This window comes from Hyaena hyaena, unplaced genomic scaffold (assembly GCF_003009895.1).
Source record: "Hyaena hyaena isolate Hyena2069 unplaced genomic scaffold, ASM300989v1 scaffold_357, whole genome shotgun sequence".
NCBI classification, from domain to species: Eukaryota; Metazoa; Chordata; class Mammalia; order Carnivora; family Hyaenidae; genus Hyaena; species Hyaena hyaena.
Window position 1 is genome coordinate 823,152 of NW_024080990.1, and position 25,493 is coordinate 848,644.

At 36.9% G+C, this 25,493-nt stretch overlaps 1 protein-coding gene across 2 annotated transcripts in view; it reads right to left on the bottom strand.

The window, feature by feature from the left end:
* CDK14 (cyclin dependent kinase 14) overlaps positions 1–25,493 on the bottom strand; it is a 562,594-nt gene that overhangs the window by 429,473 nt on the left and 107,628 nt on the right. For both annotated transcript variants that reach the window (XM_039250036.1, XM_039250037.1), the window contains exon 3: positions 4,087–4,332. In XM_039250036.1, coding sequence (XP_039105967.1) covers positions 4,087–4,332 — 246 coding nt within the window. The remainder of the gene's footprint in view (positions 1–4,086; positions 4,333–25,493) is intronic.

Below are 25,493 nucleotides of genomic sequence, written 5' to 3' on the forward strand. Positions count from 1 at the left end.
GTTAAATCACTATACTGTACACCTAAAACTAATGTAACACTGTGTGACAACTGTATTTCAAGAAAAAAATAAATTTTAAAAAATTATTCATGGAAAAGCATGGATGGCAGGGTGCCTGAGTTGGATGAGCGACTCACTCTTAATTTCAGTTCAGGCCATGATCTCATGTATGGTAAGATCGAACCTCACATCAAGCTCTGCACTGACAACACAAAGCCTGCTTGGGACTCTCTCTCCCCCACCTTTCTACCCCTCCCCCTCCCACTCAAAATAAATAAACTTTAAAAAAAAAAAAGTTATTCAAGGGGCACCTGGAGGGCTCAGTCAGTTGAGTTAGTCCTACTTTAGCTCAGGTCATGACCTCAGGGTTCGTGAGTTTGAGCCTCACTCACATCGGACTCATTGCTGTCAGCACAGAGCCCACTTTGGATCCTCCATACCCCCTCTTTCTGCCCCTCCCCCACTTGCACTCTCTCAACAAGATTTAACAAATTCTGATTCTTATACATATGATCCTTTTTTGATTTATTAGTTGGATTATTTCTACAAGGGAAATTCACCCTCCCCCATCAAAACTAGGTTACCGTGAGGTAAATTTCATATAGGAATCACAGAAAATAAATGCTTAGTCATTTGCTTTATTTATCAGTTTTCAACAATGATTCTTGTTTTTATAAAGATTTCTCTTGGATTTCTGTATGTTAATTTATAATCTGCTATTTCTCTAATTTCTCTCATTGCTTACAATATTTCCATTGATTCTTTTGGACTTTCCAGATACATCATCAAAAATCTGCAAATAAAGATAATTCCATCTCCTTCTAGCTTGCTTTCATTATCTGTAAAGATGTCACTCTGATCATTTTTCTCTTTTTTTCATAGTTTTGTATGGGATTCAACCAATAATTTTCCTATTGGTTAGTTTTAGCAAAATGAACTATTCAGTAGTTTAAGACAGAGGTGTGGCCAAGATAGCTTTTCTAGCTTCCCAGAACAAAGTTCTTTCATCTTTTTCACAAAGTTAATGAAGAAAATCTAGCACACACTGAGATCTTCCCCCTTCTGTTTTGCCCCAAGACCTCTTTTTGGTCCGTCCATTTCCTTTGTCTCTGTTGAACGTGACCTGCACAGAAGTCTACGTCCACACTTTCTATACAATAAGGGAGCTGTCCTGGAAAGGTGCTTCAATTTGGCTTTCTAGAGAAGTCACAAAAAGGCCAGCAGATCACTCTCATATCAGTAGACCACCATGGTCTCCTTACATTCATCTACTCACAGAAGCTATCCAAGTCCCTCCCAGTTGCTGCCACTGTCCTTCCCACAAGTTGCAGTATGTTCCTGATTGTAATGGTCACGGGGGGCTTCTTGGACAGTGCCTTCCCTAAGCTTCCATCCTCATACTTTCTGATGCCATGCAGTTCTGAAAACTATTCATGTGTTCTCCTCACTCCTATTTTGAGGTTCATGGAGTTACCTTTTCACCTATATTTGTTGTCAATATTATCCACTGGTTTTGGTTTTACTATGCTCATTGTTCCATTATAAGAGGAGTTTCAAAATCTATTCCACTGCCATCCTCCCAGACTCCTCTGTTTGATCTTTTAAGTTATGTTCAAGCATTACTTCAATAAAGACAAAATTTAACTTTATAGAGAGAGGAATAGCCAAAGCATTGGGCAAGGCTCAACTTTCCTCAATAAGAACAGAAAATAATTCCTTATTAAACATTAAAAACATTGAAACTTCATTGTTATCATTTATAGTGCAATGTACACAATGACTTTAAAAACCACATGACCCCTCGTAGCAACGAGCATACCCAGCACCCATATCTTGGTTTCTAACTACCACTTTCCAATAAAAGGAACTGAGATTCTTTAGAGAATGGCTAGTTTTAGGTCTGGGGTTGAGAAAATACAATATAAGTCAAAAGTGTCTTGTAGGATAAGAAAGTAAGGAAGTATTCAAAAACCAGAGGGATGAAGACATTTCAAAAGCACACAGGACCCAACCTAAATGAGTCCCCAGTGACTAAAGTAGGAAAAATCTGAGTAACAAAAGAAGTAACTTATCAGTAGATTATAACTAGTACTGCTGATAAAATATAGAACTAGTTAAATTTAAATTATATGTAAACAGGAAATAATTTTTTTAGTATAAGTATGCCTCAATGCAATATCTACAAATGCCAAGATCTCTATATCATTTATAGGTTGACATACAATAATATTTTTAATGTTTATTTATATATTTTGAAAGAGAACACACATAAGCTGGGAAGGAACAGAGAGAGAGAGAGAGAGAGAGAGAGAGAGAGAGAGAATCCCAAGCAGGCTCCATGTTGAGAGTACAGAGCCTGATGCAGATCCATGAGATCACAACCAGAGCCGAAATCAAAAATCAGATGCTTAACTGACTGTGCCACCCAGGTGTCCCGACATGTAATAATATTAACATAACTATATAGTAAAATATATATAATTCTCTTTCCATAACATAAGCTTAATCATTCTCAACAACTTCTTTTGTGTCTTCTAAATGCTAATAAAAGTTCTCCTAGGATTTAGGGATACATCTGTGACCTATATGGATGCTACCTTGCACTCATAGACAAGATCATGGAGCCAGTTTGGGGGAAAAACAAACAGATAATCAATGATCCTAACAAATGCTGCATTGATAGCATTTATTTCAGCTTCATTAACACAAAATGTGACAAGATTTGTGCAGTGTCACACAATTTAAATGAATTGAAGTATCAATACTTTCCTAGCAGTTGACATTTCTGGCTCTACTTTACCCTCATCAAATTTAATATTTAATATTTGTGAAAGGACATGTTTCTTCACAAGATGATAGAATCAGAATTCTCTTAGCATTCTCATCTTAGCTTTTAAACTGTTAGAACATCACTCAAAAGGTTCTTAAGTGTAAGTTAAATCTGAAAATTAATTCATTTTATTCTTTAATTTTTTTGATGTTTATTTATTTATTTTGAGAGAGAGAAGGAGGGAGACAGCACAAGCAGGGGAGGGACAGAGAGAGAGAGGAAGAGAGAGAATCCGAAGTAGCGTCCACACTACCAGCACAGAGCCTGACATGGGGCTCAAACTCACAAACTGAGATCATGACCTGAGCCAAAACCAAGAATCAAATGCTTAATCAACTAAGCCACCCATGCACCCCAGAAAACTACTTAAATTTAAAAGATCATAAGGTTTTTTAAAGGTTAAACACAGTCCAGTTTTGGGTATATAAGTTTCACTGAATATCTTACAGTCAAAAAGCAGCATTCACCTCAAACATTATACCTCCTTAAGTCAAAAGGCAGGACTTACCTTAATACAGTGTGAGTTTAGAAAATTTCAATATGATGAGTAAGATTTCTCTTTAAAAGATCAATTTTGGGATGCCAGGGTGGCTCAGTTGGTTAAGTGCCTGACTCTTGATTTCGTCTCAGGTTGTGATCTCACAGTCTGTGAGATAGAGCCTCACATCAGGCTCTGTGCTGACAGTGTAGAGCCTGCTTGGAATTATCTCTCCCTCTGTTTCTCCCCCTCCACCTGCTTGTATCCCCATCTCTCTCTCAAACATTTTTCAAAAAGATAAATTTCAACATCTAGCTCTCTTAAGTCTTAAAATACTTATACTGAAAACAAACTAGTATAACACAACTAAACAAATTTTAACACTTATTCTGAAGTGCCACTCTTTGTCATTTGTGAATTTGTGAATTTGCCAAACTCAAATCAATCTTATTGCCCACAAAGACAGGTAAGTTCAATATCCTTTCCAAGGGTTTGAAATACCAAAAGATCTTTAATTATAAATTCCTCTGCCTGGAAACAACTAGGAAAAAAAAAAAAAAGAAGTTTCCAAAAATAAGTTGAATCATTTGTGCTTGCTGGGTGCTTACGAATAGTCTGTGTATAGATTGCACTCTCTCTCCCCCAAAACATCAAACCACCCTGCGAGAGAATGCATAATCATGCACTAATAAAGCCTCTTGCCCTCTTCCAGCACAGCAAGGTACGACTGTAAGAGGGAAACTCCTGTTTCCCTGCTGATAAAGAAGACTGCACTTACCGAACTGGGGCTGGAGTGCCGCCTAACTTTTGGTGACTCTTTGCCAGCAGAGGAGGACTTAAAGTTAATGCAAGCATTGTTCTCGGAATGCACCCTCTTTACTTGATTAGCTGGTTTCTCAAATGGGTCAAAAGTGCTCTGTGTCCTCTGAACTCTGACTTTTTTATCCTCAGGAATTGTGTCCAGGGGTTTGATCACTGAGTCCATTCCCTGGCAGTTCCGTGTAGACATCTTTGTGACACATATCTAGGAAAGAAGAAAAAGAAATTCAGAACTCTCCACTGAAACTTTATTATCACTAAACATGTGATTTATTATTCCAGAAAGCATGCCAATATTCATTTCAGGAAATACCCAGAAAGGCCACATTCTTAAAACTATACCAGCTCAAATCCCAGTATGAAAAATTCTTCATAATCATTATGTTTACATTCATTTAGGGCAGACACTAAAAACGCTATCCCGTAAAACGAGAAGCTTAAGGGTTAGACTACCAGTGCCCTAAGGAGGTTCTTGAACCCCATCACATTTTACCATCTGCCTGTAAGTGACATTATTCTGAATCATTAGGCAGTTGGACAACTTGCCTTAATATTTTTTAGAAAAACTTAATTGAGCTAATTCATGAGGGGAATTTTAACTGATGGGTCATCATAGAAACAGCTAGCACAGCTAGACAAAAAGGTCATCATGTTTTCAAAAGTAAATCTGTCCCTATCCTAAATTCATCTCCAAACTGGAATCTAAAACTTGAGCATGTAAAAAGAACTAATGGTTAGAGAAGTTGAAAAAATGAAATCAGAGGGTTTTCTTTCTAATACCAAAACTAATGGATGCAAATAAGTAATACTGTAAAAGAGAAACATTGAATAACATTCATTTCAAAATCCACAATACCCCTACTTGCTTCCCAACATCCCTCACATTCTTCCTACCCTGCCTGCCCCACTCTCTTTTAATGTGGGTTAGTTTCTCTAACTTTTGCCCCATTGTTTTCCACTTTATGTTCTAAACCTTTTGTTCTTCCTATACTCTGGAGACTTTGTTGTTCTTATTAAATAACTTTATGGCTTCTGGCTTGTCTGTGAAGCTAGGTAAACTCTATTGTTCTTCCTAGAGAAAAGGCAATTCTGAAATTGCTTTTAAAGGTGGTTTTTTTTTTTCTGTGAAAAGTCTCCATATCTTTATTTTAAAAATCAGGAAAACAGAAGATATTTAAGAAAACTCTGTACTGTTAAAAGAAAAATACACGGTATCTGTTTATATAGGATGATTTCACATGAGAAGTACATGTATCTAGTGTGTGAACAGACAGATACAGATACAGATATATATGAAGACACATACAGATATAGATACAAATAATTGTAAGTGTATATATGAGCACAGTGAAGGATAAAGAAGAGAACACACCAAATTGTTAACATAAGATACCTCCAGACATATGGAACTGAATTGGTGAAGAATAAGATTACTAATTATTTGTAGATATCATTCTGTTTGAATTGCATAATAAACACGTCTGGCAATGTAATTTTTGAAAACTGCTAAGGTAGGAAAGTATGCTTAATTAAATTATACCTTTTCTTAAAATTTTTTAAACAAATGAAATTTAAAAAAAAGTTTAATTAAATCTTAAGCATCAGCTCTGTCCTACAAGTATGTCTCAACTGCAAAGCACAGGTTGAATTTTAATTAAATCAAATGAGAAGGATATCATCACAAAACTGTTGAACATGTCTTAGAAAGACTTAAGGCAGATTTAGTGATAATTCTGACAAAATATGTGTAGGGTCTATATACAGGAACTTATACAACATGGCTGAGAGAAGTAAAACCTAAAGAAAAGAAGAAAATAAACCAATTCATGGGTCTTTTCAACTGACTGTGACACTTTCAGGAAGAAGCCAATCTGTTTCAGCTACAAAATATTACTAGTTTAGGGGCGCCTGGGTGGCTTAGTTGGTTAAGCGTCCGACTTTCGCTTAGGTCATGATCTCGCGGTTCGTGAGTTCGAGCCCCGCGTCAGGCTCTGTGCTGACTGCCAGCTCAGAGCCTGGAGCCTGTTTCAATCTGTGACTCCCTCTCTCTCTGACCCTCCCCTGCTCACGCTGTCTCTCTCTCTCTCCTAGAAATAAATAAAAACATTTAAAAAAAATATTACTAGTTTCTTACTTAATTTAAAAGGAGATTTACATATGTATACATGCATTAAATGAGGTAAGGAATGTATACAAAATGATAATATAAAAAGATGTAAATGTGGACTGAATTGATACACGGATGATGGGAAAATGGTAACTATATTTGGATTCCAACTCTATCCTTGAAAATAGCACCAGGAAGCAGAGTGCCACAGAAACATCACCCAGTTTTGCAAAAGGACACTACGGGGCTCACCCAACACTCCATTTAACCCTATATTCTACTTTTTATTTAAGACCCTGAACTATCTTAATAAAATATGTTTTATCACATAGAATATCGGCTTTTCTCTATATAGAAACATATGTGAAAACCTTTTTCTAGATACATGGGGGAAATTTAACCATGCTGTATAAAAAGGTAACACATAGAGACCAACACAGACACGGCAACAAATATTAGCAAAGGCTAAATGACATATGTCGCTTCACCATGTCAGCAAAGAAGGGCACCATCAAAGAATGAAAGAACGAACTTAATTCTTAACAAGATCATGAAATCACATAAACACATATAAGCCTGTCATTTGTTGCTCTTTGTGCTACCAGTTCTGTCAAAGCTAAGACTCACAAGGTTGTCTGTGAAGTTTAGCAGACAGAGAGACTCCAGCTGGAAATTCTGAGTCTATACAATATAAATTCTCCGAGTCTATACAATTTAAACAAGAGAATTCCTAGAGAGTTTACTGCAAGTAAGGTCTTATCTCCTTCCTCATACTTTATATCAAGGGTCCTATTTTTATATGTTCAATCAGGCAACCTCTCATTTTATAGATCTGACTACAGCACACTTGACAATTGTCAATGTCAGTGTGAACTATGCCCTATGGAAAACCAGCCTCTCTAAAGTACCATTAAAACAGAAGAGTGGCAGCCTTTCCTAATTTTTAAGAGGAAAAAGTATTCCTTTTTTTAAGTTTATGTATTTATTTTGAAAGAGAGAAAGAGAGAGTCGGGGATAGCAGGCAAGCGGCGGAGGGCAGAGAGAGAGGGAGGGAAAGAATCCCAAGCAGTCTCCACGCTGTCAGAGCCCGACATGATGGGGTTCGATCTCACGAACCCAGAGATCACCATCTGAGCCACAATCACTGAGCCACCCAGGTGCCCCAAGGAAAAAGTTATTTCAACAAAATTTTCTAAACTTAAAATATTTCCCACAAACATTCTTAAGCACATCACATTTTATCATTTTTGTCATCCACTAACAAACAACAAAATACGTGTAGAAAACTATCATTAACATAACATAACTTCTTGGAAAGAGTATACTTATGTGGAAACATGCCTATGGCTGTGATTTTATTTACTACATTCATAACATAATTTCTTGCTATCTAGTTCCTAGTTCATACGATAATTTTAAACATATCAGCATCTCATCATGGTTTGCAGAGTACCATGTTTTCCAGGTAACCCATCAGCAGAACACATTTGAGATGCAGTATCTTCTTATTCAGTTCCATGGAGGCAAGAATGTTGTCTACATTACTGCACCCTTTTCCTGCCTCACCTGGCCCACAATAAAGCTCAATAAGGTTCTGTCTAATTAACATAAAAGTTGAAAAAGTTCAGTCAAAGAAGCAGTCTTCTTGCTGTTGCTGAAAGTATTGAATCTCTGAAACATTTATTATCCAAAAGCTATTGTCAGAAAGATAGCAGTCCTGACACAAAAATAAACATACACATATATGCATAAAATGTACCAACAAAAGTTTTTTTTTTTTAACTACAAGCTCACTGTGATAGACAGAATTCTAAAATGATACCTAATGTCCCTCACCTTTGGAAGGCAGTTATGCTCATGACTATACCCTAAAAGCAACGTCTCTCACCTTTGAATAATCCCCTCCCTTTTGAGCGTGAATATGATGAGATCACACCCATGATTATATTCTGTGATATGGCAAATAAGAGATTATCTTGAGTGGGTCTGACCTAATCAGGCGAGCTCTTTAAAAGCAGAGAGTTTTCTCTAGTTAGTCGCAGAAGAAACTGAGAGATGTGATCTGGGTAGCCTGGAAGAAAGCAAACATTTCATGCTGTGAACTGAAATGGAGACCACACGGCACAGCACTGCGAAGCAGGCTCTAAGAGCTGAGAGTGCTTACTGGCTGGCAACTAGCAGAAAAATGGGGACTGTGCTCCTGTTATAACCACAAGAAAATTATTTCTGCCAACAACTAGTGATTGAGAGGATGCTGAGCCCCAGGTAAGAACCACAACCATGCCCAACATCCTGATTTCGAGTGAGCCCAAGGGTAAAAATCAGCTGTGCTGTGCCTGGACTTTTACAGAAACTGAGCTAATAAGCTAGTAAGTTTGTGTACGCTCACTTTACTGAAACTGCTTAAAGTACTTTGATATTTGAGCAGAATGTTCTTAGGAACATGTTGCAGATACCATTTCCTGAATTTGATATACTGTATCAGATTCAGGAGAAATTAAGTGATGATTCTTATGACCACTATCAGTAAATGACCATATATTGAGAGTTTTCTGCACGATGTAACTACATCAGTATTATAATGTCCAAAAACAAGTTCTCTACATAATTAAGTTCATATGCAATTAATCCTGGACTCCATTTTGCCTGCTGTTTATGTGAATAACATCATTTTCAGCACCTGCTTTGTGCATGTATCTTCATCCAGGAAAGTAATCTATACTTGAATTTTCCAATAGGGCAGAGTGACTGCTCTGGAAGTTTCAAGTTTCCAATATTTGGGACAAACAACTTAAATGTGATCTAGCCAGCTCTGTTAACCACAAGCAGAACAGAAAGTAGAATCCATACCCTTCATAAGGATATAGTGAACCAGCCTTGTTGACCTCATGAGCTTGTCAGGTAACTCAGCCTGTAGACTCTCCAAAAGAGGAAAGGGTTGGGTCTAGAGAAAGACGCAGGCAAGATGAAGTAAGAATAGTACTCATTTCCCCTACAAAGCAGCAATTTCTGGAAGTTCATAGAATAAAATTATTGAAGAACCCAGATTATGTAAAGAGAAGTATAGTAGCAATAAAAGATTGTTCTAGAAGTCGGATTATACACAGATACTACTGCCCACGTCTTCATCTGATTCCTTCTACAGCCTGTCAGCAATCTAAATAAACATTCCCGCTACCCAAATAGAATCTCTTTGTTTCCACAACAAAATGCTTATGATCAGTGCAGAAGAAAGTCTTGATGATAGATAGAATCTGATACTATAACAAAACGCAAGAACAGAAGCATGATATGTGAAACTGGGAAAAATCAATAGGAACCCATAACCTCAATAAAGCATATTTTTCCAACCACCGAACAGTAGCTCTTTAATGCATTACTAACTTTCATGTGTACCCCTAGTGCCCAGATTTTGGTCTATGTTCCAATTCTTCACTATGAAAAAAAGGAGAATCCTTGAAAAGTAACCTGACTCCAGTTCACAGGGTAGGAAACACAAAACAGCTATGAAATATCCAGCTGTTACCAGAAAAGTAGAATGCTTTCAAAACTGTCATGGGCAATGGTAGAAGGGACAAAGGAGTCTGCCTATAGGGATTCCTAATAGCCAAATGGTGGTTATGTACTTGCGTATCACAAGAAAAATAAAATTATGGTTAAGTGGAACAAATTGAGTTATTGAAAGACCATGAGTTCAATATGATTTCAAAAGAGAAAAGTTAATATGAAGGGCAAAGGGCAGTTATAAAATAAAAGAAACATGAATATAATAGGATATGGTTGGCTTTAAATACATGGAACTGCATTAAGTAAGGAGTAAGGCAACTAGTGCTAGAAGTAGGAACTGTACTCCAGAAACAGGAATGGTTGGCCAAAGCCTGCAGAGACCTAAGCAGCAGAAATGTGGAAAGAGCAGCAACACAACATGCTCTCATCACAGACTGGGTCAGTATAACACAGTAACAGACTAAAGGGTATGTGATGTTGCCTAAGCAACATTTTACAAAGAATATACTAGTGGAGAGACACCAGACTACAAAGAAAATTTATGTGAAGCCAAGGTGGGACACACTTTTTTTTTTTAATGAATTAAATTGTAATAACTGAGTGAAATTTAACCCTTAAAAAGAAAACTCAACTGATTGCTAACCAGTGACTCAGATCTGAAGCACTTTGGAAAAAGCAACTAAGACCCCAATAGCTTTTACTCAGACCCTACAACCCCTGCTACTCTGAGAAGGCACTGTTTTATTTGTGGATCAGTAAAGATCACACAACTCCAAGAAGAGTCAAAATGTAGTACGAAACTCCTTGGAAATAATTTAAATAAGTGGATCTACAACCCTAGGAAGGTATAAAAAGATAAAAAGAAATAATAATAAAATTAATTAAAAACACAATGTTGGTGTTTTAAATAGGATGAGTGTAAGTATAGTAATATAATTTGCAATAATCATATTTGTGCTTGTCTTCTTTGTTTAAGGTATCTGAATTATGTTAAAATAATCACAGAAAATTAATATTTGAAATTAAGGGAACTTAATTAAGCCAGTAATCGATGCTTAATTGCACTGAGACAAATTGGTTTTCAAAATTACATTTATCCGCTATATATTTTTTAAGAACATAAGCACTTGTCCAAGCACCAAGGCCACAGGATGTTCCAGGCACAGAAGACCCTTGGACATTCACTGTCTTTCCACATACTTTGTTAGTGCCCTCCACACAGGGCATGACAAGCCATAAAATTCCTCCCACATCAAGCCATGTTCCCACTATATTGTTCAAGACTTTTTTTTCACATGTAGCTGTCAAGTTTTCCCAGCACCACTTATTAAACAGACTTTTTCCCATTGTATATTCCTGCCTCCACTGTCATAGATTAACTGACCATATAAATGCAGGTTTATTTCTGGGCTCTCTATTATGTTTCATTGATCTATGTGTCTGTTTTTGTGCCAGTACTATACTGTTTTAATTACTATAGCTTTGTACTATAGCTTGAAGTCTAGAAGTGTGATACCTCCAGCTTTGTTCTTCTTTCTCAAGATGGTTTTGCCTGTTTGGAGTCATATATGATTCCATACAAATTTTAGTATTATTTATTCTAGGACTGTGAAAAATGCCATTGAAATTTCGATAGATATTGTGCTGAGCCTATAAATTGCTTTCAGTAGTATAGACATTTTAACAACATTAATACTTCCAATCCATGAGCACAGTGTATCTTTCCATTTATTTGCATCATCTTCGATTTCTTTCATCAATGTCTATTGTTTTTAGAGTACAACTCTTTCACCTCCTTGGTTAAGTTGATTCTTACCTATTTTATTGTTTTTTGATGCACATGTAAATGGGACTGTTTTCTTAAATTCTCTTTCTGATAGTTAAACACAACACATATCTGTATACTAATTCTGTATCCTGCAAATTTAATAAATTAATTTATCAGTTCTAATAGATTTTTGGTGGAGAGTTTAGGATTTTTCATCTGTAAATGTTACAGTTTTACTTCTTATTATCCAATTTGGATGCCTTTTATTTCTTTTTCTTGCCTAATTGCTATGGCCAGGACTCCCAATACTGTTAAATAAAATTGGCAAGAATGGGCATCTTTGTTTTGTTTCTTTTTTTTTTTTTTTAAATTCATGCTAGTTAATTTACAGTGTAGTCTTGACTTTGGGAGTAGAACCCAGTGATTTATGTCTTACATAGGACACCCAGTGCTCACCCCAAAAAGTGCCCTAATTACAACCACTACCAATTTAACCCATCCCCCCACCCACCACCCCTCCAGCATCTCTCAGTTTGTTCTCTGGAGTTAAGGGTCTCTTATGGTTTTCCTCCCTCTCTGTATTGATCTTATTTTTCTTACCTTCCCTATGTTATTTATTTTGTTTCTCAAATTCCACATATGAGTAAAATTACACATTTGTCTTTCTCTAACTTATTTCACTTAGCATAATACCCTCTAGACCCATCCACGTTGTTGTAAATGGCAAGATTTAGTTGTTTTTCATCACCACGTAGTATTCCTGTGTGTGTGCGTGTGTGTGTGTAGACACACACATACATATATACATACCACATCTTCTTTATCCATTCATCAAGCAATGGACATTGGACCCTTTCCATAATTTGGCTATGCTGATATTGCATGAGGTGCATGTGCCCCTCAAATCAGTATTTTTGTATCTTTGTCTTGTTTCTCATCTTAAAGGAAAAGCTTTCCGCTTTTCAAGTTGAGTATGATGTTAGCTGAGGGTCTGTCATATATGGCTTTTATTATGTTGAGGTAACTCCCCCTATAGCCACTTGTTTAGAGTTTTTATCTTAAATGAGTGTTGAATTTTGTCAAATGCTTTTCCTGCAGCTGAGATGCATCATATGACTTTTATCCTTTGTTCTGTTAATGTGACAGATATGTTTCCAAAGGCAAGAACAAAAGTGGAAACAAATGGGATTACATCAAACTGAAAAGCTATTGCACACTGAAGGAAATCATCAACAAATAAAAAGATAACCTATTAAATGGGAGAAGATATTTGAAATTGATATATCCAATAAGGGGTTAACATCCAAAATACATCTTTATAGAACTCATACAACCAATATAAAAAAAGACAAGCTGAATAAAATATGGGTTAATAAACCCATTAATAAACTGAATAAACATTTTTCCAAAGAAGACATAGAAATGGCCTACAGGTACATGAAAAGGGAAATGCAAATCAAAACCACAGTGAGATAGCGCTTCTCCCCTGTCAGAATGGCTATTATCAAAAGACAAGAAATAGTAAGTGTTGGTGAGGATGTGAAGAAAAAAGAACTCTTGTGCAATTTTGGTGGGAATGTTAACTTGTTGAAGCCACTGTGGAAAACAGTTTGGAGATTACTCAAAAAATTAAAAATATAAATACCGTATGACCCAATAAGTCCACTTCCAAGTATTTTATCCAAAGAAAACAAAAAACACTAGTCTGAAAAGACATATGCACACCATGTACATCAAAGCATTATTTACAATAGCCAAGAGATGTAAGCAACCTAAATTTCCTTCAGTACATGAGTGGATAGAGAAGGTGTTTTATATATAGTGTAAGTACATAAGTATCCGGGAATACTATTCAGCCATATAAAAGAATGAAATCTTGCCATTTGCAACAATATAAGGGTATTATGCTAAGTGAAATAAGTAAGACAGGAAAAGACAAACACCATCTGTTTTCACTTATATGTGGCATCTAAAAAACAAAACAAAGAACAAATAAAATAGAAACAGATTCACAGATACAAAAGACAAACAGATGGTTGCCAGAAAGAAAGGAGGGAAAGGGATGGACGAAATACGTAAAGGGAATTAAGAGGTACAGTCTTTTAATTATAAAATAAATAAGACATGGGGATATACAGCATAGGGAATATAGTCAATAAAATTGTAGCATCTTTGTATGGTGACAGATGGTGACTAAACTATTGTGGTGACCATGTCATAGTATATATACATATCAAATCACTATGTTATGTACCTGAAACTAATACAGTATTATGTGTCAATTATTCTTCAATTTAAAAAAGGCTCTTCTCAAAAAGTACCTTTGCTCAGAAGCTCTTGTTGATTAGATCCCACTCACCGTTTAGTATACACCAATATTTTTTAAACCTTGGATTATAATTATTCTTTTTGTGATACTTTAACCTCAACAACTTGACTGTCTCCTCCAACTGGCAAAGACTGTGCTTTCTATTTATTTTACAGCCCCCCAAGAGCATCTTTTCCTTCAAATCTCCAACTGAAAGGTCTAGCAAAGGTTTTTGGCTATTTTAGGGAAAGTATGAGTTTTATATAAATTAAGAGTGGTTTTTCTCAACTCACAGAAAACACCTTTGGTATCCTTTCCCAAGGACAGTCACAGGAAATAGCTGTGCTATCACTACTGCCTAAAACTAACAGACATTCCAATATTAAAGGGAATAAGACTATGTCTTCTCTATGACAGCATTTTTGTTCCTTGTTCCTGTTGATGAGAAACTTAAAGTGACAAAATTTACATAGGCAGGGATGTTTCAACGTACTTGTAGACAGAGAAAAAAATCATCACAAATACCAAAACAAACTTCTGGGTTTTTTTTTTTAATTTTTTCCCCAATAAATTCAATAGAACCTAGAATTCAAACAAGGTTAGAGACGCACCCACATATTTGAGTGTTTATCTGAATCAATTATTTGGTTCACTTGTCATTAACAGGGGTCTGTACATTAGCTGTCAGACTCAAAACTCAGTAAAAAAGGTTAGAAATTCAGATAGTGTTGGAGGCTCCAAAAGTCACAGTTTGACCTATGATTTTAGCTTGGAGCTATGTAAAATCCAGACAACCGTCTACCAAACTCACAGCAGTGGATCTGAAAGAGCACAACTTAATTCAGTTAAGGTTGGCATTCATTTCAAGTGAACTCATTCAGGCTGAAAATTGTCCCTTTGAATCAACCATTTTCTGGTGATCAGCATTTTACTCAGTTCATGGTGTGATCTTATCCACTTCTTCACCCCACATTCTTCATGAAGACAGACATTAGGGAAAAAACTGGTTTAAAGGACTCCAAGCTGACCCACAGCAAATACTGCATTATGCATCAGGCACTGAGTTGGGTCATGGTCTTTTGACATTCATGATAGAAATATCCATGACAGGTCTTATGCAAACTGGCAAATATAAATAGGCAAAATCTTGATACTAAAACAACCTCTTACATTTGCCCACCTTGGCATCCATTAGCTTGTTGGAGTCCGATGGGCTTCTCCTACTCACTGTCTCCTCTCAAAATCTCCCAATAATAATTTTTTAAAAAGCCATCACCAGTCATCTACAAGTTTTTGAACACTTAAACCAAAATATAACCCCTCTTATAATTACTTGAACTTTAAGCATTATAGAATAAAAAGTTTCATTCCTTTTAAAAGGAATTTTAGCTCTGGAGGCATAGGTAGGCAAGGTATTCTGGTGGGGTTGGGGCTAGTGGGGTGAGTAGGAAGAATTTCTAATGCCACTGGCATCATAACGCATGACAGCTGCCTTCATCTCTAAACTAACCTGCAAGATCTACAAGTATGTTCCCTCTCTTTGTGGTTTTCTTTTTCTCAGGTGTGTGCGAGGGCGGGGGGAGTCAGTGGGTGTAATAGTGGCAGTGTGAATGGTTACATGAAGATATGGGATGGGTTATCTATATGTATATAAAGGGATATATGCATGAGTGTACTTTTACATACACCTATGTTTTATTGTAAACAAGATCTTGCCTAAAATCACCTTCAGAGCATTAGCTAACATGCAGGCAAGCCTGCTGCCCACATAAGTCATATAAGTGACTTAGACCATGTCACTTAAACTCTCTGAACCTCAGTCTTCTCATCTGTAAACTGATACAGCTGGTGTAAATAGCTCTTAAGACCTTCTACAGCTCAACAGTTCTATTACGAACTCTAGGCAGTAGTTTACAGCTGGTAAATGATTTAAAATAGATCAACTACATAAGGCCAGACACAAACTCACTTCTTTGTGCTTCCTTTTATGTTCCATTCCCCTTAGGAATTTAGGTTTATCAAGCAGGCAGCCAGGTTCACACCATGAACATTTCTCCTGATCTCTCCAGTCTCTGCAGGTCTCCCTTCACTCCAAAATCCTGGCATTGTTTCTCAGTGATGGCATCCTGGGCCTTTGGCTGACAAATTATTTGTGAGCAGCATGATGCAGCAGGTCACATGGCAGGATGTTTGGCAACCTTCATTCTGTCTACTAAATGCTGGTCGCGTCCTTATGTCACGGCCACAACCAAAAATGTCCTCACAAAAGAGCAACATCATCTTTAGGTTTTACTTCATAATCTATCACTTAAATATATGCTATCTTACGTGCTTTCATATAAGCCACTGTGGAACTTGTTTTGATGTGTTTGGTTTATTTTGCTGGGATGGGCAGAGGTCTTTGTTTTGCTCTATTATGTGTTCATTATATTTCTGTGACCAGACTGTAAACACCTTGAGCACATAAATCATTATCTTCCGTTCCTTTAAATGCTGCCCAAAACCCAAAAGATGGCGTGAAATGGGTGTTCTGTTAATTTTTACTCAAAGATGGAATATTTTCCTTACTATGAGCTTTCCCCTTTAACTAAACATAGGCCAGTTAAAAAATCAATCCTACCTACACAACAGTGAGGCACCTTCTGAGCCCAGATCTCTTCCAGTCAATGAAAAGGCTTTCACCAGCTGTTCCTACTCACCAAAATTCAATGTCTATTACTGTGATTTAATTTAAAAATGCTTATTTTTCTACTGACTGATTTCTTTGGGATCTGACCTAATTTCATTTAAATCCTGAATCCACTGGCTAATGGACACAGCTGAATGGACAATTCTTGAGGACACTGAGCTCCTTTGTGTCACTTCAGTGACTATAGTTTTGTTACGACCCTTACTGGGCTTCAAGGCTTACCACCAAGAGCCTTGATAATTGTTTTGCCAGTTTTATTATGAAATATTTAGGCAGTCTTCTCAGCAGCTTAAGCTTTAATATATATTGCTAAAATAATTTTAGTTAGTTGTTTTCTTTTCTGTTATAATTATATTCCTGACTTAGATATACATGATATGGTCTGCTTACAGATTTGCAAAGATATATGCTTCTATTTACTAACCTCCAGGTTCTTTATTTCATCCAAATCATGATGAATTTAACATAAAGTTTAATGAACTGTGTGAATACACACAGTTAAGGGTAAAAATGCCCTCTCGATTGTTAGCTGTGGCCTAGATAGTTTTTGGGGAAGTAGCTATCTTTGGGAATCAAGATTTTACCTGGAATATTCTCTAACCCCTTTTGCAGTGGACCAACAGCACTGGCAATGCCTGGGATCTCAGCTTCCCTCCCTCTCCCACTTAAGTTCTACTGAGTCAGAACCTATTTTTTAACTAAATCCCCAGAGGAGTGGTGTGTACATAAAAAGTTTGAGGTGCAGTGCTCTAAACCATATGATAGATTCTGCTGGTATGGCCAACTAAGAGATTAAGAGAGGTCAAGAGTTTTAGAGGCTAAATTTGTTTCAAACTTTGGGTACCATGAGTGATAATCATTTCAATATTCCTTGGGTAAGATTTTTACTCAAACTTCCGACAAAAGATCACGGCAATTTCAGATAATCCTTTAATATAATTTTGAACTCTAAAATGAAATTGTCCAATAAGGTATACACAATGTATTTATAACAATTTTTTAAAAAGCAGTGGGATCAGGAGCACCTGGGTGGCTCAGTTGGTTAAGCGTCCAACTTTGGCTCGGGTCATGAACTCATGGTTCGTGAGGTTGAGCCTGGCTTCAGGCTCTGTGCTGACAGGTCAGAGCCTGGAGACTGCTTCAGATTCTGTCTCATTTCCTCTGCCCCTACCCCACTTGTGCTCTGCCTCTCTCTGTATGTAAAAAAAAAAATTTTATGCAATGGGATCAGAGTAATAAACATAGAGAAAAGAATATACATGGGTCACAAAAGCATATTTAACATTTAACATTAACATTTACATTACATTTAACATTAACATTTACCATTACTTCCTGTGTAGAAATTTGTGAATTTACGTACTTCTAATACAGAAGCACTGTTTAGCCACTGGCTACCGTATCTATGAAAAAACATTGCCACAAAATTACTCTAAGGAGATATGAACCCATAATATTGCTTTGTTCTTTATTTACCAGAGTTTATTTGGTAGCTTAAAAAAACACTAGAAGGAAGTCACTTTAAGACCCACAAACAAAATTTTTAAAGGAACTTACATTTGCAAAGAGTACCACATATCCTAAAACAGGTCCTCCCCTGGGAGGAAAAAAAAAAAAAAAAAAACAACCTTTGCCTATATGGAATATTAAACATTTCCCACCCCCAGACTGGAAAAGGGACATGAACTCCTATTCACAGGCAGAAGGACATGGCAATTCTATGGAAGTTTGCGTGTCTATCAATCACTGTTTCCACTAAAAACATACTAAATATTCCAAAATGGTCAAGAGGAGAAAGAAGAAGGTTGTGAATTTTCTTTTTTTTAATGTTTACTTATTTATTTATTTTGAGGGAGAACATGAACAGGGAAGGAAAAGAGAGAATCCCAAGTAGGCTCCAACCTGTCAGCACAAAGCCCAATATAGGACTCAATCTCATGAAAGGACTCAAATTAATGAACGGTGAGATCATGACCTGAGCTAAAATTAAGAGTTGGATGCTTATCCAACTGAGCCACCCAGGCACTCTGGATACATGAATTTTCTGACTTTCACTTGACATCCACAATTAGAAGCTGGCTAAAATTCCATCATGGAAAAAAGAGTAGCATTCATATCATATGGCCAGATGAATACATTGGGAGATGAAATATTAGAATTGATATCAATATTACCTACCATCTACCCTTTCCCATTTATAGCCAGAGGGCTCAGAAAGGGGGCACATGAAATAAGAATCCCCATAAGACAGTAAGGGAGTGGCTTTGTTGAGATTCTCCAAAGCAAAAGCCTATTTCAACCTACAAAAGTCCCATAGCTGCAGTGAGGAATTAGAATACCCATTCTTTTTTGTGTGTGTGTGTGTGTTTTTTTCTTTTTTTAATATTTTTATTTATTTCTAGGAGAGAGAGAGACAGCATGAGCAGGGGAGGGTCAGAGAGAGAGGGAGTCACAGACTGAAACAGGCTCCAGGCTCCGAGCTGGCAGTCAGCACAGAGCCAGACGCAGGGCTCGAACCCACGAACCGCGAGATCATGACCTAAGCGAAAGTCGGACGCTTAACTGACTAAGCCACCCAGGCGCCCCTAGAATACCCATTCTTGACAAAACAGAAGAATCAGGCTACACAAAGTGGCTCACAAACGCATGGCTAATTAGTGTCTTCATCAAGACATTATTCCCTCACAGCTCTCATTCTAGAAAAGAAAAAGTCTGGTCTGCAAATAGGGACCTTTCCCCCCTTCTCTCATAGAACATACAGGTTTAAATATAGCTTTTCTTTTTATTCTGGTTTGTCCTGGGTCCTAACCTGAAAAAGAGAAACCAGAGTGTGTTTTCAAAGGACCTCACACCATGCAAAGTTCCAAGATAACCTGGAAAGAAAAGGTAATGTTACCTATAGCAATTTAAAAATATCTACCATGGCAGAAGTACTAACAATCAGAAAACAAATCAGACTGAATTCAGGTTCATAGTTGTCTGAAATCATTAACATGGTCCAGGATGCTTTCCACCTATATATATGCTCGCTGTTTGAGGGTTTTTTTGTTTTTTGTGGTTTTTTGGATTGTTTGTTTATTTTCATGGGGACTAGAGAAGCTGTCATTTGTCTCATTGTGCAAAGGACAGTTTCAGCTATTTTCTGAATTCTGTTTTGTTTCTCTTCTGAGTTTCACTGCACCATCCATAGCTTCTTTGAACTAAGCCAGGCTAGTTCTTCCTTCATGTTTATACCTTTCAAATATCTGTAGCCCGCTATTCTGTCCCTCATGTAAGATAAAGCATCCAGAAGGCATAATAACATTAAAAATGGAAACTGAAAAAAACACCCTACTGGAGGTGCTGACTGATCCATTAGGGCCTGAATTTCTTTCCCCTGGTAACCATATGAACAGTATTTAAAAATAAAGATTATAAATATTTTTAAATTCTTTCCCTGAAGGAAGAATAAAATTGTGTACTATCTTTTTACTCTGAAACAGATGGCTATATAAATAAGTACAACTTCTATCTCCTCACCTATGATAACCATCTTTTTAATAAAATTTAGATGTATTATTAATGCTTGAATAATAATTTAGTGACTCATGTCAAGAGTGATGTTACAAAGTTTAAAAGTTTAATGTTTTTCTTCCAATGAAATAAATAGAGATGCAAACCCGGCCAAAGAATTCAAAAAAAAATACAGGGCATCACTTAATATAGAACTGACTGTTGAATCATATATGGGTCACTAACCACACAGAGTTTATGAAGAGAAACACAGGGAACAATGAATCTTTGGGGAGAAAATGGAAGTATCTTTTAATGCAGCTTTAACAACCGGTTCATCTATTATAAAGAGCTAAAATTTCAGCAATAATAAATCTGACAGTAATCCATTAATAATAAAGTCCTAACTGATTTCATGAGGACTAGTTCTGTAAATCTTTCCTATGACTAACAAAAGTCAATGATGACTCTGAACGGAAAGGGTGAGGGTGAATTGAACAGACCAGTGGGATACACATATCCTGCTGCTTGGCTGCCACCTGAAAATAAGCACCAGTGCTTCCAGGAACATTTCACTGTCCTCTTTGTATTCGAGCTAGATCTCATTTAGCTGAGGAATAAGCCACTGGGCAAACTTGTATCAGTTAACTGAAAGAGGAAGTTTATGGAACATATACCCTTCTAAAAAACCTACCAGATGATCAATGGATAAATTCTCTTTTTATCCACTCAAACACAAGAACACTAAGAATTGTCAGATATGCTCAATAATCAAACAAACCAAAAAAGGATCCTGGGCAAGATAAATGCAAGTTGATTGAAAAGAAAGATGGAAATTAAGGATTTCTAGATGAGAATAATAATGGTGAGGATTATAACTGAGCTCTTATTATATAACAGCTACTCTGAAAGATGCTTTATAAGTAGTTCCTCAATATCTACAACCAACCTATGAGGTATGATTACTACTTCAATTTTACAGATGAGTAAGTTGAGGCACACAAGAATTAAGTAGCATGTCCAATACCACACAGAGAGTAAACAGAGGAAATGAGATTTATTCCCAGACTCTGACTACAAAGCCCCACCTCTTGACCACTGGGTTGTCCACCTTACACGTTCCCTGGGATTTATATTTTGAGAGAAATAAGCAAATAAAAGACCTGGTCTGTAACACTTCTCTCGTTCTCTCTTCTCCTGGTGCAAAAGAATGTACTTTTAAAGCTGAGCAGAATAAGTGCTCTGTGGTTTAAGGCTTTCTGACCCATTTTCTCCTCATCCCTCACTACTCCCACCACCACCACCTAAACTTAACATGCCTGTGACTATCCTGATTCGCAAGCAGCCTCACATCAAAAGTCAAGGCTAAACAGCAAGGTAGTTAGGGGGCAGAAAGCGTTAGGATCATTAAGAAGGACAGGCTAAAGAGGAAGATGGAACAACTCTGGCATTAGGCATTGCCACGTTGAATCTTCCTCTCCCATATGTTTGTGTGTCCTGAATAGTATGTTAAAGGCATGGACATAAACCGCTGACTGATCCATCTATGCATCATCAAATCAGTCGATGGCAGATAAGTGGAAAGCTCTGAAAACCTCAACTTTCTTTCTAAAAAGGATTCTCTATTTAAAAAAAAAAAAAAAAAAAACAACAACAACCATCTGGATTTAAGATAAGCAGTATCAAGAAGAAATCTGAGAAAGAAATGCTATATTGATAAAACCAGGCTTACCTCATCCAAAGGAAAACTACTTAATATGGCAAAAAGCTTATACTCTCTCCTATACCTCTCTGTCCAACTCAGAAGGCACATGGTATTTCCAGATGGAGTGTCCACTGAAAGACGGCTTGCAGTAGATGTCAGGAAACTGAGTAAAGTCTCACTTTCCCACTGGCTGAATAATTGGTGATGAACCAATTAGACAACACACTTGTTGAAGAACCTTCCAATTCCAAGTATCTCCAATTCTATAAGAGGACCTCCACATGATTAGATAGAATACGTGAAATGAAGCAGAGTGAGTGAAATCCAAATGTTAATAATGGCAAAAGCCATAGTCCGGCCTTCCACTGAATATTTCGGCTGACTGCTGCCATCACCAAAGAACTGACATGAAAATCTAAGTAGCCCAATTACCATGCTCAATTATCAGGCCAAGTAAAGAATCCAAATGTAATCCTCAGTATTACACAGATCATACCCTCAGTGCATTTCTATTCTTCATTCCTTGCTCCTCCCCATAGGCTTTTATTTTTAGTTATCTCTAAATTACCTATTATGGTGCCCATATGAAAACTTGATATAGTTAATCATATCGGGGTGGGGAGTTCTGGTGTTTCCCACATAAAAATCAAACCATAAATTAAAAAGTAATGAATGCTGGTACATGCTACAACACAGACAAACCCTGAAAATACGCTAAGTGAAATCAACCCACCAAAAGGATAAGTACTGTACAATTCCACTTGATGAGGTACCTTTAGAGGAGGTAAATTCATAGGCATAGAAAGTAAACTAGAGATTACCATGGATGGAGGGAAAGAAAACAGGGAGTTACTATTTAATCGGAACAGAGTTTTTCTGTCTGGGATGTTGGAAAAAGTTCTGGAAATGGATAGCAGTGATGGTAGGAAAACACTGTGAAAGTACTTATTGCCAATAAATTGTACACTTGAAAATGGTTAAAAAGCTAAGTTTTGCCTTGTGCATATTTTACACCACATTAAAAAGTGAAAAAAGAATCAAAACATACACTATCTGTATTACAAGTGCCCCAAATGAAAAAATAGTGAAATATTTTTAATAAGAGTATAGTACATGGTAAGTTCCATGAGGACAGGCACCAGATCTTTTTTATTCACTGTGATAGAGTAGCTATACTGTTACACAGTAGACTCTTCATAAATGTTTGTTTAGTAAATAAATGAGTAAAAGGAAATAGAAGGAGTCTCCTAAGGAGAAAATATAATATTTAAAAAGTATCAAACTTACTTATCCATGAAAAAGAGTAAGGACCATACTCCAGAGAAAAATACCAATGCTATTCTATCTAAGCTCCCTCAGGGAAGGGAGAGTATCACTTCATCAGTACTTCCTCACAGCAGGTCTTACAATGTCTTACACATAGTAGGTGGCTATTAAGTGTTTGCAGAATGAAGAGTTAAAAAGTGTATGAAAGTAAAATCTATGTCATATAACAACTTCACTCTCCCCTCTTTTTAAAAATTACTTACTTTTAGTAAATGTACAATTCCTTCTATAATAGGGTGAAAAAATAACCCATACAGCTTATACAAAGTGAAGGTAAAAAAGATAAATAGCTAGAACATATCATTCTTAGAAAAACAACAACAACAACAAACACAGAGCACATATCATCTGAACCAAAAAAAAAATAGTTTTTTAGAAAAAGAACAACTGAAGTATGGAAAAGAATAGCTGACTGTTGACTTTTTAGAAAGTAATAAACAGTTAAAATAAAAGAAAACTTGAATTCTCTTTGGAAGAAAATCCAAACATTCATTTCCAAAAATCAATGTTCCACTTTTACAATCAATAGTTGAGTAAACACAGAAGGATATTTAAGGCTCCTAGTTGCCCCCACCTCTGCCCCCGCTGGTAAAAAAAAAAACAAAAACAAAAACAAAAACAAAAAAACTTCTCTCACTTGTCTATCAAGTAATCAGGTGTTCTTTCTTAAAAATACTACTGTCACAAAATTATATACAATTGGCTTATGGCCAGCATGCTACAGTAAGTTACTGATGATTTTCTCAACCGATACTATCTACATCATTTACATTTTACATGATTTGTTGAGTTAAAGTATACATAAGTAGAATATTTTTTAAGCAAAAAATCAAATGCTGACCCCGTTAGCATTCAGTATCTGTATAGGAGATGAATCCTAATAAATTCACCAGGACCATGTAAGGTAGGAGTCTCACTCTGAACAATATTAAAAACATGTTCTTCAACTTCAACTGTCCCCCACCCCCAAGACTGCCAATTAACAAAGGAAATAGAAATTCAACCCCTGTAGACATCAAGGTTTACATTTCTGTCTCTCAACTATTATCTTCATCACAAGCAGGTAAGCATCATTTTGGAGTCGCCTGCTGCCCCAGTCCTTCATGCATGCAGGGGTTCTCCATTAGCATCTGAAATGCCAGCAGTCTACTATTAAAGCCAGCACTTCAAGCAGAACAGTGTGAAGGATTATCACTTCCATATATGAAAGCATAGCCACTACAGGTGTAATGATGCAAAATACCAGCACACTGACCTCTGCCAGGCAGCACAGACATAAAGCAGGTACATTTATCTGCTCTAGAGGGGAAGGGGGTGCAGTGAGCAAGGAGGAAACCCCCTATCCCTAATATATTAGAGATGCTTATTCCACTCAGATCCTATACAGCGAATTCATGGACGTCAGTTTACCCAAATGAAAGAAGTAGTCTCCTGTCCTTCACTGGCTTGAATCAGAGGGCATTCAGCCAAGCAAAGCCATGCAAAACAATCTGTAAGATCTCTTTAAGCTGTTATAAATAAGACGAGTTTCAGAAGAAATAACACTCAGCTATGGCAAAGAAGCAGACGCTAAACCTTTCCCTCATCTTATCACTGCTACCGGTGTTTACAAACTACAAGCAGTAGCCTTGGGAGCCTCAAGAGACTCTCCATGAGTAACCTCCTGTCAGATCCCTAATTTAAATACCCCCTTGATCAATCTGTGATGTTTCTGGCAGTTAAATAGAAGAGGGTGAGTAAAATGACATGCATAAAATGAATCCTTTTCAAGTTGTAAGTGAGTGAGTCAGGATTCAGACTCGCCGAGATGCTCCAAATTAAAACCCCTGCTCTAATTTTAAGCATGCTCGTCTTACCGTTCTGCTGTTGTCTCTCTCAGGCTGGATTCACCTGGAACTCTTTAACATGTCTCTAGCAATGTGTTTGCACCAGGCCAGCCTCACACAGCAACTGAATTCACATCTTTCTGCACTAGCAAGCTGAAATGGTACGGCCGTACTACAACCAAGAAAGGGGGAAGCAAAAGCAAAAAAAAAAAAAAAAAGAAAGAAAGAAAGAAAAAATACACACACACACACACACACACACACACACACACACACACACACCAGGACTCACCTAAGAGAAGCCAATCTCAGTGGAATAAGACCAAAAATAGTTCAGAAGAATACAAAGGACATACTAACATTCAGTATCAATAGCTATAACAGTTCATTTTTCCCCTAAAAAATCTATTTTTTTTCCTCCAAACACGATGGACTTGCCTGTGGAGTTCCCAGGAAGGCAGAGTAACCAGGCTCTGCAGCAGCATTGCAGCCAAAGTAATCGTGCATATGCTGTCCAGGCAATTCACAACACACACACTGTCTCTTCAGAAAGATATTGATTTGCAATGCAGGGCTGCTTCAAACAAATACAGAATGGGAGCCAAACAGCTAATGGTGATAGCATAGGAGGAAAAACA